Genomic DNA, 15,417 nt, shown 5'->3' on the forward strand with positions numbered 1-15,417 from the left:
CGAAAAAGTAGCGTTGTTAACCTAACCTAAGTTCGCTGCTAACCTAACTTGTTTTAATCACAGTTTCTAAAGTAATTCGAATTTAATATCTACTCTATACCTACTTAAACAATATTATTTGAAAACTTTATAGTAGTGTTATAACAAAGTATATTTTAACTGACCATTCAGTGTTTTACTCTGAACAAGATTATTCGATTATTGAAACTTTTAGGCATGGGAGAGCCATGAATGAGGTTACCGGAAGCCTAAAGGGGGGTATCCCTTCCCAATCCCCGATTTCCAATAACCCTTAAATTTCTAATCCCCAAAAGGCCGGGAACACACTTGTAACGACTCTGGTGTTTCAATGTTTATGGGCGGCGTCGATTGCTTACCATCAGATGATCCGGCTGCTCGTTTACCGGCCTATTCTATAAAAAAACACCTAGCAACTAATGTAAAAATGAGTTTTGTATATAAGTATTGTTGAGATTTAATTTCAAACTTTACTTTAATTAATATTCAAAATACAGCTACAAGATAAGGACTTAACCGTCGCGTCGAAAGTTTGTGGATAGTAATCGGATTTGAAATATTGCAGTTTATTACTATTTCGACCAAAACAACAATCATGATTTATGCTGCGAAAAAAAAAGTTTGTGAAACTGTGACACGATTATAATTTATGACACTAAATAAAATATGACTGCTTCGTTGAACGATTGGTCACAAGTCTGACTGTGGAGGAATTTGTTTTAGATTCCCTAGATATGGATTTTTACCCGAAATATAGTAATCAGATCGCCTCTAGTCATATGGGTCTTTTAAAACAACTGACCAAAAGGGGTTTCAGAAATATCTATGTGCGTTAACCTTACCCCTTCTAAAATAAATAACGTGAAAATTTACTATGCTATACAAAACTAAATTCTCATCTCAACTTATGACATGTTGTTTTACATCGTTTTTTATTTGATTACTGACACACAATTAACCAGTTAGCTGAATTGATTGCATCCGTCGTCCACGTGCAGTGGCTAGGGCCGAAGGAACAAATGCAAAATTGATTCATGCAATATTTGTACCTAAATTTAATAGCACATCATTGATTAAACACGTGCAATTTGTATTAAGGTACGAGTATTCTATAAAAAATAGTTTTAATTGAGTATCTATTAGCGCCTAATGAGTCAATTCAATTAATGATCAATGTTTTAATTATTATTTGAAATGTGTGTACTGTCCTATATATCTATCTATTGTCACGACACTATATTTACTAACATTAGTTTTTAAGTTTAATGTTACTAACAAAATTATGGACATGGTCTGAAATAAATGATTATTATCATTATTTACGAATTTTCATTGGTGTGTACTGTATTTTACCGCTAGTGAAAATGAAACTATTTAAAAATCAATTATGGGTTACATGTAAGGACAGATACCTACTCAAACAACATATAAAATTCCAACCCTCTGAACACATTATATACCCGTGGCGCGCCAGTTTATTGCAAGGCCCAAATAATAAGGAGCGAGCCTATTCCCATCAATGGGACTACGACTAAGGGTTGCTCCTAAGAATTTCCATATTAAAAAACTTTATTAATAATTATCCTCTTGACATTAAATTGTCAAGAGGATAATGTACGTAATATAGAGATTAACGGCTTAACAATTAATCCAAATTTCATGTCATCATACAAAGCGCAATCTGCATTGTGTTCCTTTATGTGATAAAATTATTAATATTAATGTATTTGTTTGTGGATTTTAAATTGGTATAATCTAGACATATGAATAATTTATCCTACTTACAAATATACATTGAAAGGCAAGGACAATGGGTTTAATAATTTTATTATCACTTTCGTGAGACATACTAAATTAATTATTATGTTATCGGCTTACTTACTAGTCGAGTGATCTTGAAACTAGTCGAGTTCCTTGTCAAACAGTTACGTGAGTATGCCGATCACTTAATGTATTGAATCTAATTTTCTGATCACAACGTTCTGGCAACCGACTGTCTCGTTGGTAAACTACCGGAGAAGGGGTCTCGGGTTCGATTCCCGGGTTGAGCAAAATATTATTGGGCCTTTTTCTATATTTCGAAAATTTCTCAGTAGTAGCACGAATTCTGGAATTGTGCCCTATGGCAATAGATTCACTCCCTATTACATGAAACTTACATATTACACATATGTTGAAAAGTGGATGTAGGTACATTGTATAGCGGCTCTGCCTATCCCTTCGGGGATAAAAGGCGTGACGTTGTGAACATTTTGGATTCGAAATTTTCAAAATGGTACGATTAAGTAAGCTTGCCTTCAAATTTGCAAAAGCCATTGATGGCAAGAGCAAGTAATCAGTGGAGAGTGGGTACATAATGGTTATGGTGCACTTCGTTTGTTGGATGCGTAAAGGCCGTCACAGATCTAGCTATAACATAATTTATAGCAAGACATTATTATAACATATATTTCAATGAAAATTTTTGAGTGACCACACAGACAGCTATAATATCTGCATATTTCTGTGTGGTCACCAAAATATACCCACGAAATAAATTTTGTTATAGTTATATGTATATGTATAACTTAATCGATACGATCGCAGACTGAGAATATATATTATAGTATAGCTCCCGTCTGTGGTAGCTAGGTATACCCACTATAATATTATATAGCTCGATATATTAATATATATTATTGCAAGGTCTGTGACGGTCTTCATGGTTTAAGCGGTGTAAGAGTAAAAATAAATAAAGTAAACAAATACATTCCTGCCTGCTCCTCAGAGTAAAAACAAACGAGGTAATATTATGCAAATGGCGGACATTTTGCGAAAGTATAAAAGGAATGGTGACAGTGCCAGCATAATATTACTACGCATTTATTTAATGGTAGCAATTGTTGCAATAATTGCACAATTATTATGCAACATAGCTCCTGCATGAAGCCATTCTTTGAACATGTAGAATGAGCGAACATTATCGACTATTGAGCGTCGTTTAATTTACATGATATTTTACGAGCCATTCTGCAGTTCATCACCACTAACAAAACATCATATTCATCTGAAACAGCAGCAGCTATGTATGTAAGTATTTTTTTATAAAATAAAATTAATCTATTGATTAAATAAAATTAACTAATATCTTTGAAATAATATTGAAAAGATGTATATTGCAGATTTGTATAATGTATGTATAACTTCGCTGAGGGCTGATTTTTCAATCATCACATTCTTATCTGTAGAATAAAATTTAAATTTGACAGATTTTAGAATTGTCAAATATTCAAAATTATTCTTCCAATAAAATTTTGAGAACACGGAATCGCTGGGCCGTAAGTAATCTGAGTTGAGACTACCTACAGTCATATACAGGTAGTTTGCATTGTTTAGGTATACACAGTACATTTTATATCCTGCAAGTCGGGCTAACAGCTGATAAATTTTTAATCATAAACGATAATTACTTTTTTTGAATTATAAGCCATGATAAACATTGCAACACCTAAGTTAAGTAGCCGCATTCGTAATCGATAGACAATAATTTAATAAAGATATTGCAATCTTTCAATTGTATGTATAGCTAATAAACAAAGAATTACCTCCAAAAAAAATACGACGAGGTCAGACATTGGTTATGCTAAGAAAAATAGTAGCAAAAGTAAAATGAAAATGGCAGTTGTATGACTGCTCTAATTAATCACTATCTACCCTACTTTAGTATTCACTTATTGTATTTGTTTCATTTTTCAAACGTCATGCATCATTCTTTATTTCTTACTTTTAATTTATTTGGTCAGGCGGCCAGACAGTAGCTATTATACCTCTGGACTAAAGATAAGTCTTGCGTAATCTTTTATTATTGGTTCGTAAACACAAAACATGGACGTAATGACGACTATTCACTAAGACGGGCGTATGCGTCTACTTATTGTATTAACTATTAAGTGTTAACTGCGGTTCTTTATGAGCCCTTAAACAATATAAACTCTAATCACATTACAGACCGACCCTAACGACGACTGCTAAGGATCATGTCCTTGAACCCATTCACATTATGACGTCGAGAAATGGACGAGTGACAAGCCTCTATAAACTAACTCTTGACGGCTTATGATACAAATATTTATGTATACTACTACCTAAATAACAAGTTTAATATTATTTGGACAGCCATCAATATCGAATGTGTGGTGTGGTGGAATAAATAAATGTTAACGTTATTCTGATAAATAAACTTTCTTGCCCTTTTCTCATATAGGTTGGTTGAGTTTTAATCAAGTTTGGCCTGATTTTGGCTTAAGCTTTTTTTATATGAACTCTTCTTTAGGTACTCCTCCCGTAGACCATAAAACGAGGTATAATAGGTACTTAAATATGCATAAAACTAAGCTATTGTCGGTATAAAAATCAGACAAACAGCTTCCTTATACACTCTTTGAAATGGTGACCTTCCACCGTATATAAAATCAATCTCAAAACATGTTGCTTGACCTCAAATCCATTGATAAATTTTAGTACATGTATCTTTTTGCCAATTTTGAAAAACTCTCAGAAAAATAAAGCCTCTGACAAATTGAGATTCAGTGAATAACTCGAGATTAGATTACGATGCGAACCGTAGCGTTGTTAATAACATAAAGCTAGTTTGACCTTTTGAAGGCTAACATGGTCCAAGCTACGTGCCTGTCCACATGAGACGATAATTAAATATTCCGATTAACTAGTGTTCTGTGAATATTTTATGTTTTAACTAACTTTTGTGCTTCAAAAGTTCAAAGACTAAACAGCTCTTTAGAGAGTTCACATAATATGGGACAATTTTCTCTATTTTCCTAAGCGTATGTTGCCAAGTAATAAGAAAGGAGTAGGTACATAGTATTTTATTTTGTATTTAAATAAAACTATTTTAAGACATGAAAATATTACAATGAATTAAGTTAAAAAAGTAAAATAAATAATAATCAAGATAAGGGTTGGAGACGTAATTATACGCCTACTTTTGTTTCGTCTGTGCATTATATAAAGGTTAACTAGAGAATATCTTATGTAGGGATCTATCAAGTCTGTCTTTGTGGGTGTGGTATTTATAAAAAGTCAATTGAATTAGGTACATTAAATAATCTACTATACTCCTAAATACTAACAAAAAGTAACTAATTTTTTTTTCATACATTTTTGACAATTGACGTCCTTAAAAAAAAGAGATAAATGACATAGATTAATTGAGGTTTAAAAATAAATCGACTGTATAAGAAATACATTTCTTATGCCCCAAAAATAGTATAAAAAAGTTCTTGAAACTTTACGCTGACTAGCACTAGAATTCTGGAAAACAAATCGATATGCTTTGATCAGTAAATTCCACTGCCAGACTTTACGTCAGCTTTATAAGACATCGAAAGGTATCTTGAAAAGATATGATATTCAATTGAATTGGATTCTAAAAACCAAGGGGAGTAGTTTTAAATTGCTTTCCTTCTCTAATACAAACTTATAAATTGAGAGCTCGTTCTTGGATTTGATCCGTCCTCTAAGCAATCTTTTTCTAGATCTCTTTCATATCCGTTTCTAAAACCGTTTTAACGTCACTCCCGTTTGTAACTATTTAAAATATTTCAATATTTGCAACATTTCAGGCTATTTTTGAGGGGGGAAAATCGTCCAATGACTTCTTCCACCTTGGGCGAGGCGAGAGGGAGTGTCAGACACTTACTGACTAAAAACCACCCTGTTCCTACTTCTGGTCTTCGAACCGGAACCCAGGTAAACCCGCTAGGTTAGCCGCAGATCCGTACATTACAGGCTTCGATGTTTCATTCGTGTCATAAGATTTTCTCAAATCCAATTGCTAATTCAAGATCTCATCGTGTACTTTCTAAGATAGGTTCCTTAGAGAACTTCGTACTAATGCTCACACCGCTCTGCAAACGAAATTACATTATCACAATGAAACAAGCGACGTTTCGTCTTTCATGCCTTTGCAAAGATTTGACAGTGGTTCAAGTAGACTTGCACTGATTTATTCATATGTCGCGAATATGTTAGAAGGCAGCTAAGACTGTGTAACTGTACAATATGCGTGTATTTGAGCAAAGTTTTGAGTTATCGTGAGAAGCATAAATATGAAAACAATGTCGGATTATGTTTAAGGTCGGTCCCATAAGTGCCTTTAGAAAGTTCACTGTACACAGCTACAGGGTACAGAGGAAATGTTTTAGATTTTATACTTAGCCTCCTACATTATGTTCTGCGTGTTTAATACTACATATACACACAATGATACAATATTTTAAAATAAAAATAACTTTTAAGTAGTTCAGTGACATTAATTACTCCAAATCGATCAACTTTAATTCAGTTTAGAAAATAAATACATTTAATGCTCATCGATCAACACACTCGTGAATCCAAAGTCGTGTATCCAATTATCCATAAGTAATCCAAACACGCTTATCGTATATTCCATATGCGGTTAAAATATTATCATCTCAATTTTCGAATTTTTGTATCATGAATGTTGAAATCTTTTAGACATGGATAGTGCATTGCGTTGTGTTTCGTCATTTGAGTGAGGTTCAATCATTCCATTTCCTTCCCCAATCTCCCCAATCCCCAGTCCATAAAATGTTCGCAATATACAATTAGTCGCCTCAAGACGTCTATTGCTGAATATACCCGAAATAACTTCCAGATAGGCCGGTTGGAAACGACCTGCATCCAGCGGCTCTCTTCGACCTTAAACAGGTCGTCTGTCCAACTTATGGGTGAAAATCCTACGCTGCATTTGTTGGTGGCCTCCACTCGAGAATTAAACGAAAATAATTAATTTTAGGACGTACTAGGGTCTAATCTGCGATTGTTTACTATAAGGTTATCTGTCGGCTCGTTTGCCACCCTATGTTACAAAAAAAACAACTTTAGAAAAACTCATAGCAATAAATCGTATTTATACAATTGCTCTGAATACTAACCAAACGCCAAAATAAATCCAATACCATAAAACAGTAACGAAGAAAATCTATGTTTTACATGCAGTGGCCCTTGTAGGGAACAAGTATCATGCAAGCGACGACGTAATAAATAGCGAAACGCGAGTTCCGTCTCAAATAGCACTTAATAAACTGCGCTGAGAAACTCCATATAACTGGACCTTAAATTAAAATTAATTATTTTTAGAAAAGACAATGTTTCTTAAACAGATTCCTCTGTGACTCTCAATTACATTTTGGGATCTAAGTTTTTACACTAGCTACTTTATTCAAGTCAGTCTACCTTAATTATGGAAAATATTGTTACATTAAACTATTTTAATGATCAATTTTTATAATACTTTTGAAAGAGCAACACCAAATTTTTTGTATCACGTGCATTTGCATCTCATGCAATCTGTCTAAGTAACAGCAACTGCATTTTTTGTTGTGATAGGTGTCGCTCTTGTGCTAAGAATTAGGTACCTACTGTGTTTTTTAACAGAATAAATACCATGGATAAAATTCAGAAATCAGTTTATATTTAAAAATAATTTGAAGCCAAGATTAGCATAGTTTCTATTATCCTATACGAAGGATCTTATAACCAGCCCTTCGGTGCCCGCATTCAATTAATTCTCCTAGCCTTGTTTATACCGTTATGGCCTTCTAAATCTACTGAAGATGATTTAAGTGACGTCAGGTGACGAGATAGATAGGAATCTGGACTAATCTACGTTCACAGTATAGGGGCCTATTTTTTATTGTCTTCCGGGATTGTACTCGTAGTCAAAATAGTCACGTATAACGGCATGTGGTATTAACACAACAGTGAGTACCAATAAAAAAATTTAAGTCTCTGAAAATATACTCTGTAACTTTACTAATAGAAAAATAACTCAAACTCATTAGATTAACCTCTTATTTGCCGGTATATATAATTATAACCACATCTTCGTAGATGTGGTTGTAATTAGTCGAAGCAGTATTTACTACTGTTTACTGTAGAAACAGTATTTACTACTGTGTACTGTTTTACAGGTCGAAAGAAAAACTGAATTTATACTATAAAGATATCTTCTATCAACTTTATAGAATACCAAGGGTTTATAGGACACAAATTGCCGTACCTAACAACATTCAGACACGTGTAGCGGAGGTGAAAGTCTTGCCGTCACTAAGCTGATCTCGCTAAGCTTATTGCTAGACTGCAGGTACACTCGGCAGCTTAAACAGATTACCAAGAACCATCTCGTTACAACGCATCACAAACATTCTCGTTCACGTGTCAGTCGAGTATACTTATATCCATTGGTGAATAGATTAAGATGTTTTGGATCAGAAAAGGATATATTACTAACAATTTTATGCCCAGGATAATAAGGTACATATAATTATACGGTACCAAGTTTCATCGAAATCCACCCGTTACTTTTCACGTGATGCCTGAACATACGGACAGACAAAAAAAAATCACATATTTGGGTTTGGTATCGATCCAGTAACACCCCCTGCTATTTATTTTTTCAATTTTTTCAATGTACAGAAATGACCCTTCTACAGATTTATTATATGACGTAGTTGTACGTTGACTTTTTGCACGATTTGTTATTATACTCGTAGGCTTTAAGTGTGGGAGAGCCAAGCTTCGGCACGAATGGGCCGGCTAGACCGGAGTGACACCACGGCCTCACAGAAAACCGACGTGAAACAACTTACGTTGTACTTGTGAGGTTACCTGAGGCCCAATTACACCCTTCTCAATCTTTCCAATCCTCGATTCCCCAACAACCCTTAAAGTAACCAAATCCAAAAGGCTGACAATGCACTTGTAACGCCTCTGGTGTTTCAAGTGTCCTTGGGCAGCGGTGATTTCATACCATCAGGTGATCCGTCTGCTCGTTCACCTATAAAAAGGTATAGTTTAACAAGTCCTGTTAATAATAAGTTACTATTAGAAAATCAACCAAGAAAATCTAGAAAATTATTTCGATTGGGTAATAATAAAATCAGAACTTAAACTAAAGTACAATGAACCCATGAAAAAATACACAGTACCTATTTATAATAAAAACAATTTCAGCTATTACGTACCTAAAATAAAATGGAAGAATCCGAACGGAATTGATTTAATCATCTTGAACCCCACCGTGAAATTGATCAGAATAATAATGATGAGTTAGTATGAAAGAAGTCAATTAATATTCCTTCTGCGCCAGCAAAGAGGTGAAAGCCCGTAGTAACAGAAATGAGTTTACTTTTTTTGTAATTTATTTCATTTTGTGAGAACGCCAGTCTTATCTGGGGCCATCCATCCGCCGTTCTAAATTAAACAAGGGTGTATCAATGTCCCCTGTAATGAACTGTCAATTTCTTCCCTATCTTCGTAACAATCTTCGTAATGTTGGTGCTATTAGGTATTGGGTTTTTGGATATGTATTTATATCACTTTGGTTGTGTTCGTTTGTGAAGCTTATGTATACTTCACAATCATTAAGATTGTGAGCCTATAAGCCCTATCTCCGAGTTGGGTAAAATTTGTATTGCTTTTTATAGATTTTTTATTTACTTTTGTTGTGGACAAATTAATGGTTTGGTAGTATAAAGTAGTACCTAAAGTAGTAGATTGAATAAAATACAGTAATTGAAGTAATTCAGTGAAATGTACTTATAGAATCACTTATGCCTCTGTTTATTGTTTCACGAAAGAACAGAAGTATCTATATTCTGTTTGAAAATCTTATTCTACAATAAAATTGAAATAATAATATTATTGAATATCAAAGGATTTTAATTGAACTTTTCACTTTAATAAATGTTAAAGGGAAATATTCTGACTTTTTAATTTATACCTATTATAAAATTTATAAAATTTATTGTTTCTTAGAATCGTTTTTCAATGTTATTAAAAGTAACGAGATAATTAAATTAGTTAAGTCTTGAGACTAGATTGAGATAATAAAGTGTCTTCGTTAAACTTTGGAGTTTAATAGAAAAAAGAACGGTCTAAGATTCTTCATTGTTTTCAGATTTAATGAGTTTCCTTTTATGAGTTAAAAAGCTGAAAGAATTGTTTTTATATTAGTTCTACAACTATCATGTCTTTAAATCTAATATTTTTGAAATGAAAGTGCTGAACTAATTTAAGTTAGAAATAGACTATTAGAGATATATCCATGCTTTTTCTGTTATCACAGCGACAGTAAAACATAAGTTCATTTTGCCTTGATGTATTCTTTTTTTTGAGGGGGGAAAATCATCCAATTACTTCTCTCGCCTTAGGTGGGGCGAGATGGAGTGTCAGACTCTTACTGACTAAAAACCACCCCGTTCCTACTCCTGCTTTTCGAACTAGAGCCACGTGAATTCTCTTAAATAAAATGTTCACAGAAAAATAGGATTGCAGCAACAACCTTACATCTATAAAGTACATCGTAATCGGCAATCTAAATTAAGTTAAAAAGTTAAGTAACAGTTGCGAACATTCGAAGTTAAGCCAGTGTAGAACTAAATAGTTTGTGGTAACTAAAGAAATAAGGAAAAGGATCCATTAACCTGAACTACCCAGTTAACAGTAACTACAAGAAACGTTGTTTAAACTTGTAACACTAACTTTTTATGTAACGACACAAAAACTCGTGGAAATAAGACAAACCCAAATTACAGTTAATTCTTACATTACATAGATTTCAGAGTTTACTCTGACTTTTGTTTTTGAGATCTTTCTGTCTACATTGATAAAGCATTGTAAAGTGTAAACTGGTTTGCTTTTCCACCAAAGATGTGGTTTGATGTATGTAGCTATACTACGAAGATGTAATAGCTAAGCTGTGAAACTATGTGACCGTTTCCATTGATACTAAGCCGTGACTGATGTAGCTATGCGAGTAACATGTGCTATGAAGATGCGCTGCTGAAAAGTAGTTGTGCGAGTAAGACACGTAAAACGAGCACACGAACTCATAATTATCAAAACATTACGCTTTGTAATTCTTGAAGAGGATACCTCGGCGGGTGCGAGGATACATGTGCGATGCAAATAGTGCCTACAAAGTTAGATCTAGTGTCTCATGTGCGTAAGTCGATGACAAAATAAAAACAACATCCTTAATTATTTCATGTATCGAAAATACTCATACATATCAATAATTAACAATCAACAGTAAAGCACTCTTTTTTTGCCAGGGGACTATATAAAATACTTAAAAAGACTTAAAAGAAGGCACGTACTTGCCTTACCGGACTAATATTATAATACTGCACATTAAATATTAAGAGTTGTACATTTTTCTAACATAAATCTTGACAGTGTGAAAGTTTGCTAAAATTGGTTTCAGCACTAAAGTGATTTAAAGCTGCTTAAATTCAAAAAGGGGTTTCCACATAAATGTACTACGTGATTCTTTTGAAAAAACGTTGCAAGTAAATAAATAATTGAAATGGAAAGGAAAAATACCGCAGAGAACTAATGGAAAATCTAGTTGAATTGGACTTGGTGGTGGGACTGAACAAATGAAATTCGGCTGAATGTCAGTGTTTTATGTAGAATGGCTGCGGCGGGTTTCATCATTAGTAAAGTATTTTCAAATACTATTTCTACAGTTCCATGTTGAATAAGTCTTGTGTTAGAAAACAGTCACTGCGGGAAAAACGCAAAAAAAATAATCATTACAATCAAAGATACATACCATTTTAATCCTCGAAGGAATACTTAGAGATGAAAATGTGGTTTTTATTTCATTTTTTCATGCTATACACTAGTAAAGGAGCAGACTGGTCATCTAGTTGTAAGCAGTCACCGCCGCCCATGGACACCCGATACACTAGAGGCGTTACAAGTGCGTTGCCGGCCTTTTGGTGGTTAAGAATTTAAGGATTGTTGGGGAATCGGGAATTGGGAAGATTGGGGAGGGGTAATTGGGCCTCCGGTAACCGCACTCATTCAACAAAACACAACACAAGTGTTGTTTCACGTCAGTTTTCTGTGTGGCCGTAGTAGCACTCCGGTCGAGCCGGCCCATTCGTGCCGAAGCATGACTGTCCCGCACTTTGTGTGTGTTTTCACTGTTATATTACGAGGGTATTTTTCGCGCATCACCTTTTCTTTTAATGGACAGCAGACCGAATACCTAGCGCCAGTCATATATCTACTTCTAAAGTCTATGTACTTGTGAGAGCATTGAGATTTATAGTGTAGTAAAACTTTAAATAGAAAAATCGATAAACCGTATCTTTATCTTAAGGGCATGGTCATCAACCTATACAAACGTAATGATTTGATAAAGATAGTGCTTATTCTTTTATTTCGTAGCTTTTGTTCCCGGGTTTTTTTTCCAAAAGGGTAAAATCTCGATAATTCGAACCCGAGAATGGAACTATGAATTTCGTAGGTAAGTACGTCTGAATAAAAGTTTTATTCAATTTCAAAAACGTTTTATAATGAAAAAGGAAAATCTTCCTGATAACTAATATTAGGACAGTTAATAGGTAGCATTAAGTAGATTCTTTGAAAAAGTTTCAGATGAAAATCTTTTTCAGTTACACGTGTGCGCGAAAATAAAATATTTAATGTCTGAAAGAATATTTTTACTTTGAAGGTTTCATTTACGAAGAATTATTATATTTTTAAAATGGTTACCTCGAAGTCTATTTTTAGTTTCAGATATCCTTCCTAAAAATGCAATATAGAAGTTTAATTTTATTAGAATCAAAAGGGCGTCTACACACGAGTTACTTCTCTGGTGCTGTCGGTGTTTATGAACGGTGCTGATCACTTACCACAGGGTGATCCAATAGTGTAATTTTTGTGCTCCCTCTTTTTTATGGAATAGGTGGCAAACGAGTCACCCGATGGTAAGCGATCAGCGCGGCCCATGCACACCCGCAACACCAGAGGACTCACTGGTGCGTTGTCGGCCTTTTAAAAAGGAGTGTGCTGTTTTCATTCATTATTATATTATGCTCTCCCATAATATAATGTTTTTGGGGAAATTACGTCTCATTTTACCTCTTCAATTTTGCACTACTGGATTTTGGCTCAGTTTCCCATATTTATAGACCGAAATAAAATAACACAACAAGTTTGTACTTTTTAGGTTAAACCTATGTTTATAGGTAAGAGACCTCTGCCAAATAACTTCCAAGTTTTCGTATATATCAAACTAAATTTCACAATGGGTTTCCTCTGGGAAAATTTAATTCGAAAAGTTTGTAGGTAGCCGTAGATAAATCAATCTAACAATGCAATGTAATCTATGTATAGACAGCATCCTGACCCCGTAGGAATTTATCTCGTAGAAATAAATGAACCGAAAACAGGAACGAATGTACCGAAAATATATACACGAACGAAATAACATCGATTAGAATTAGGACATTTTGTTATAAATAACACTTTAGTATGCAGATAGATAAATAAATGGTTAAAAAAAAATATATAAACGCAGTTTGGTTACGCTTAAACACTTCATGGATTATGGTCTCCCTTACATTCTCTTTTCCGCTACTATTAATAGCAATGTACACAATTAAGTATTATAATCATTGTTGGTGCTATCTGCGTGTACTCGAGCTAATGAATATGTCCACACGGCAAGTTGACAAAACATTTTCATGAGCAGCGTTAGTCAGGGGTAGGTACGTTGGCTACGTTGGCTACGTAGCGTGGAATGCGCCGCCAGCCGCCTACAATCGCAGCCCATTCGCCTTCGACTACGCGACGCGGCGCGCCGCTTCCGCCGCGACTCGTGAAACTTTCCCTCGCGCGATTTTCAGCCGCGACCGATTCAACGAAAAACTTGTAAATAATTTTATCTCAAACATTCTCTCCACAATTTTAAGTAGAGATTTAATTAGAATTATAATTGTGTATTTCAAATCTGAATTGTAGTTTAAATAAAGTTTTCAACTCTGAAATTACGACGAAAGTAAACTACGTATAAGTTTTAAGGTTTAAAAATATTGTGATATATGTAATTACAGTAGTGATTAATGTTTACTTTCTAAATATTTACGTGATAGAAGTGTTGTGAATTAAATAAAATTACATATAAGTGAAAATAAATACGTTTCAGTGTTTCGTGAGCGCGGACGTGTTAGTGAATATATTTGTTATATTTTATATCAAAATATCAGTCAAAGTTTACAAAAGTAATTTCTATGTGAAGGTTAAAAAATCAGTAAGTGCGCAATGTCAACTTTGGGAGCGGGGACAAGCGTGCTAATCGTTCTGCAAACATGCTGTAAAGCGGTGTCGAGCTGTGCACTCGTTGTGTATCGTGTGTGTTAGCACAGTGAGCCAAGGAGGCCTTAGAGAATAGAACAAAGAAACTGGCGTTATCAACAGCCACCATCCTGCTCCAAGTCGTGGCCTCGTCGCTCTTCGCAATGGACACTAGGCAAGTTGTTTAAATGAACTTAAATTACTCTGATAAGGCTTTTGATAACACACCTTAATAAAGGTTCGTAAATCCGGTCCCCCTAGGTCTCTCGACCGACCGTCTATCCCAGTAAATCAAGTATAAAAATGTCCCACAAGGAGACACTACCTTTTTCCGCTCATATTTTGGAATTTGTGTGGAATTTTAATGAAAAGGCGAGATTACATACATTACGTAGTTAAGAAATACAAAGTTATGTAAAATTGACAAAATATTTTCTAAGTACTTATTATTCTGCTACTTAAATCAAAATTGACATCAACACAAAATAGTCTAATGAAAATACTAGTTTGCAAAATATTATCGAGTCTTCAATGACTTGTTAAAAGTGGTAGGTACTAAATAATTAGCAAGTGTACGTTCCTAGACAAATCCGCACGAAGAACATACAGTTCTAAGAAGTGTGAAAAATTTACGCTTTTTTAACGTTTTCACATTACAATAAAACGATTGTTCCTGAGTTGGATAAAAATTAATTATACATACAAATATCCATTTTGCATTGTAATCATATTTGGGTGTACGTGTTAACTTTGTTACAAAAGAATCATATGGTGCGGAAGATTTATTGTAATGTTTATTTAATAATTTGAACCTATTATTGAGATGTAAAACACAACCATATAACTAGGAACACTAATTGTTTCAAGATCTGTAAATTAAATGTAACAAGGTTTTGACGGTTTTTTATTACTTGGATATTTTTAGAAGGACTTTGTGACCGTGGTTTAGCAGAGAATAGCAATGTGCTTTTTTCTTTGTCAAAGAGATTGTTCTAAATTGAATTCCTAAGTTTTGCTTGAAAACGAATCAGTTTTGGATCTTTTTGACAAACTATAAATTATGGAAATACTTTCGATTGGAGAGGATTACCAAACCAAAACTCTTCTTTGTTTTATTACTGCGTAATTTATCATTGAAATCATGAAAAGACTCACAGCCCTACAGTGCATGAAAAACAAACGGTGACCGTTTTTTGAAAGGAAAACCTTATTTAAATGCCTTTC

The 15,417-nt window shown here is 34.1% G+C and overlaps 1 protein-coding gene across 1 annotated transcript in view; it reads left to right on the forward strand.

The window, feature by feature from the left end:
• The first annotated feature begins 13,649 nt into the window (after positions 1-13,649).
• LOC118261869 (RYamide receptor) overlaps positions 13,650-15,417 on the forward strand; it is a 68,746-nt gene continuing 66,978 nt past the window's right edge. Inside the window, exon 1 of the mRNA XM_035572884.2 lies at positions 13,650-14,368. Within this exon, the coding sequence (XP_035428777.2) occupies positions 14,358-14,368 (11 nt within the window). The 5' untranslated portion in view covers positions 13,650-14,357. The remainder of the gene's footprint in view (positions 14,369-15,417) is intronic.

This window comes from Spodoptera frugiperda, chromosome 20 (assembly GCF_023101765.2).
Source record: "Spodoptera frugiperda isolate SF20-4 chromosome 20, AGI-APGP_CSIRO_Sfru_2.0, whole genome shotgun sequence".
NCBI lineage: Eukaryota > Metazoa > Arthropoda > Insecta > Lepidoptera > Noctuidae > Spodoptera > Spodoptera frugiperda.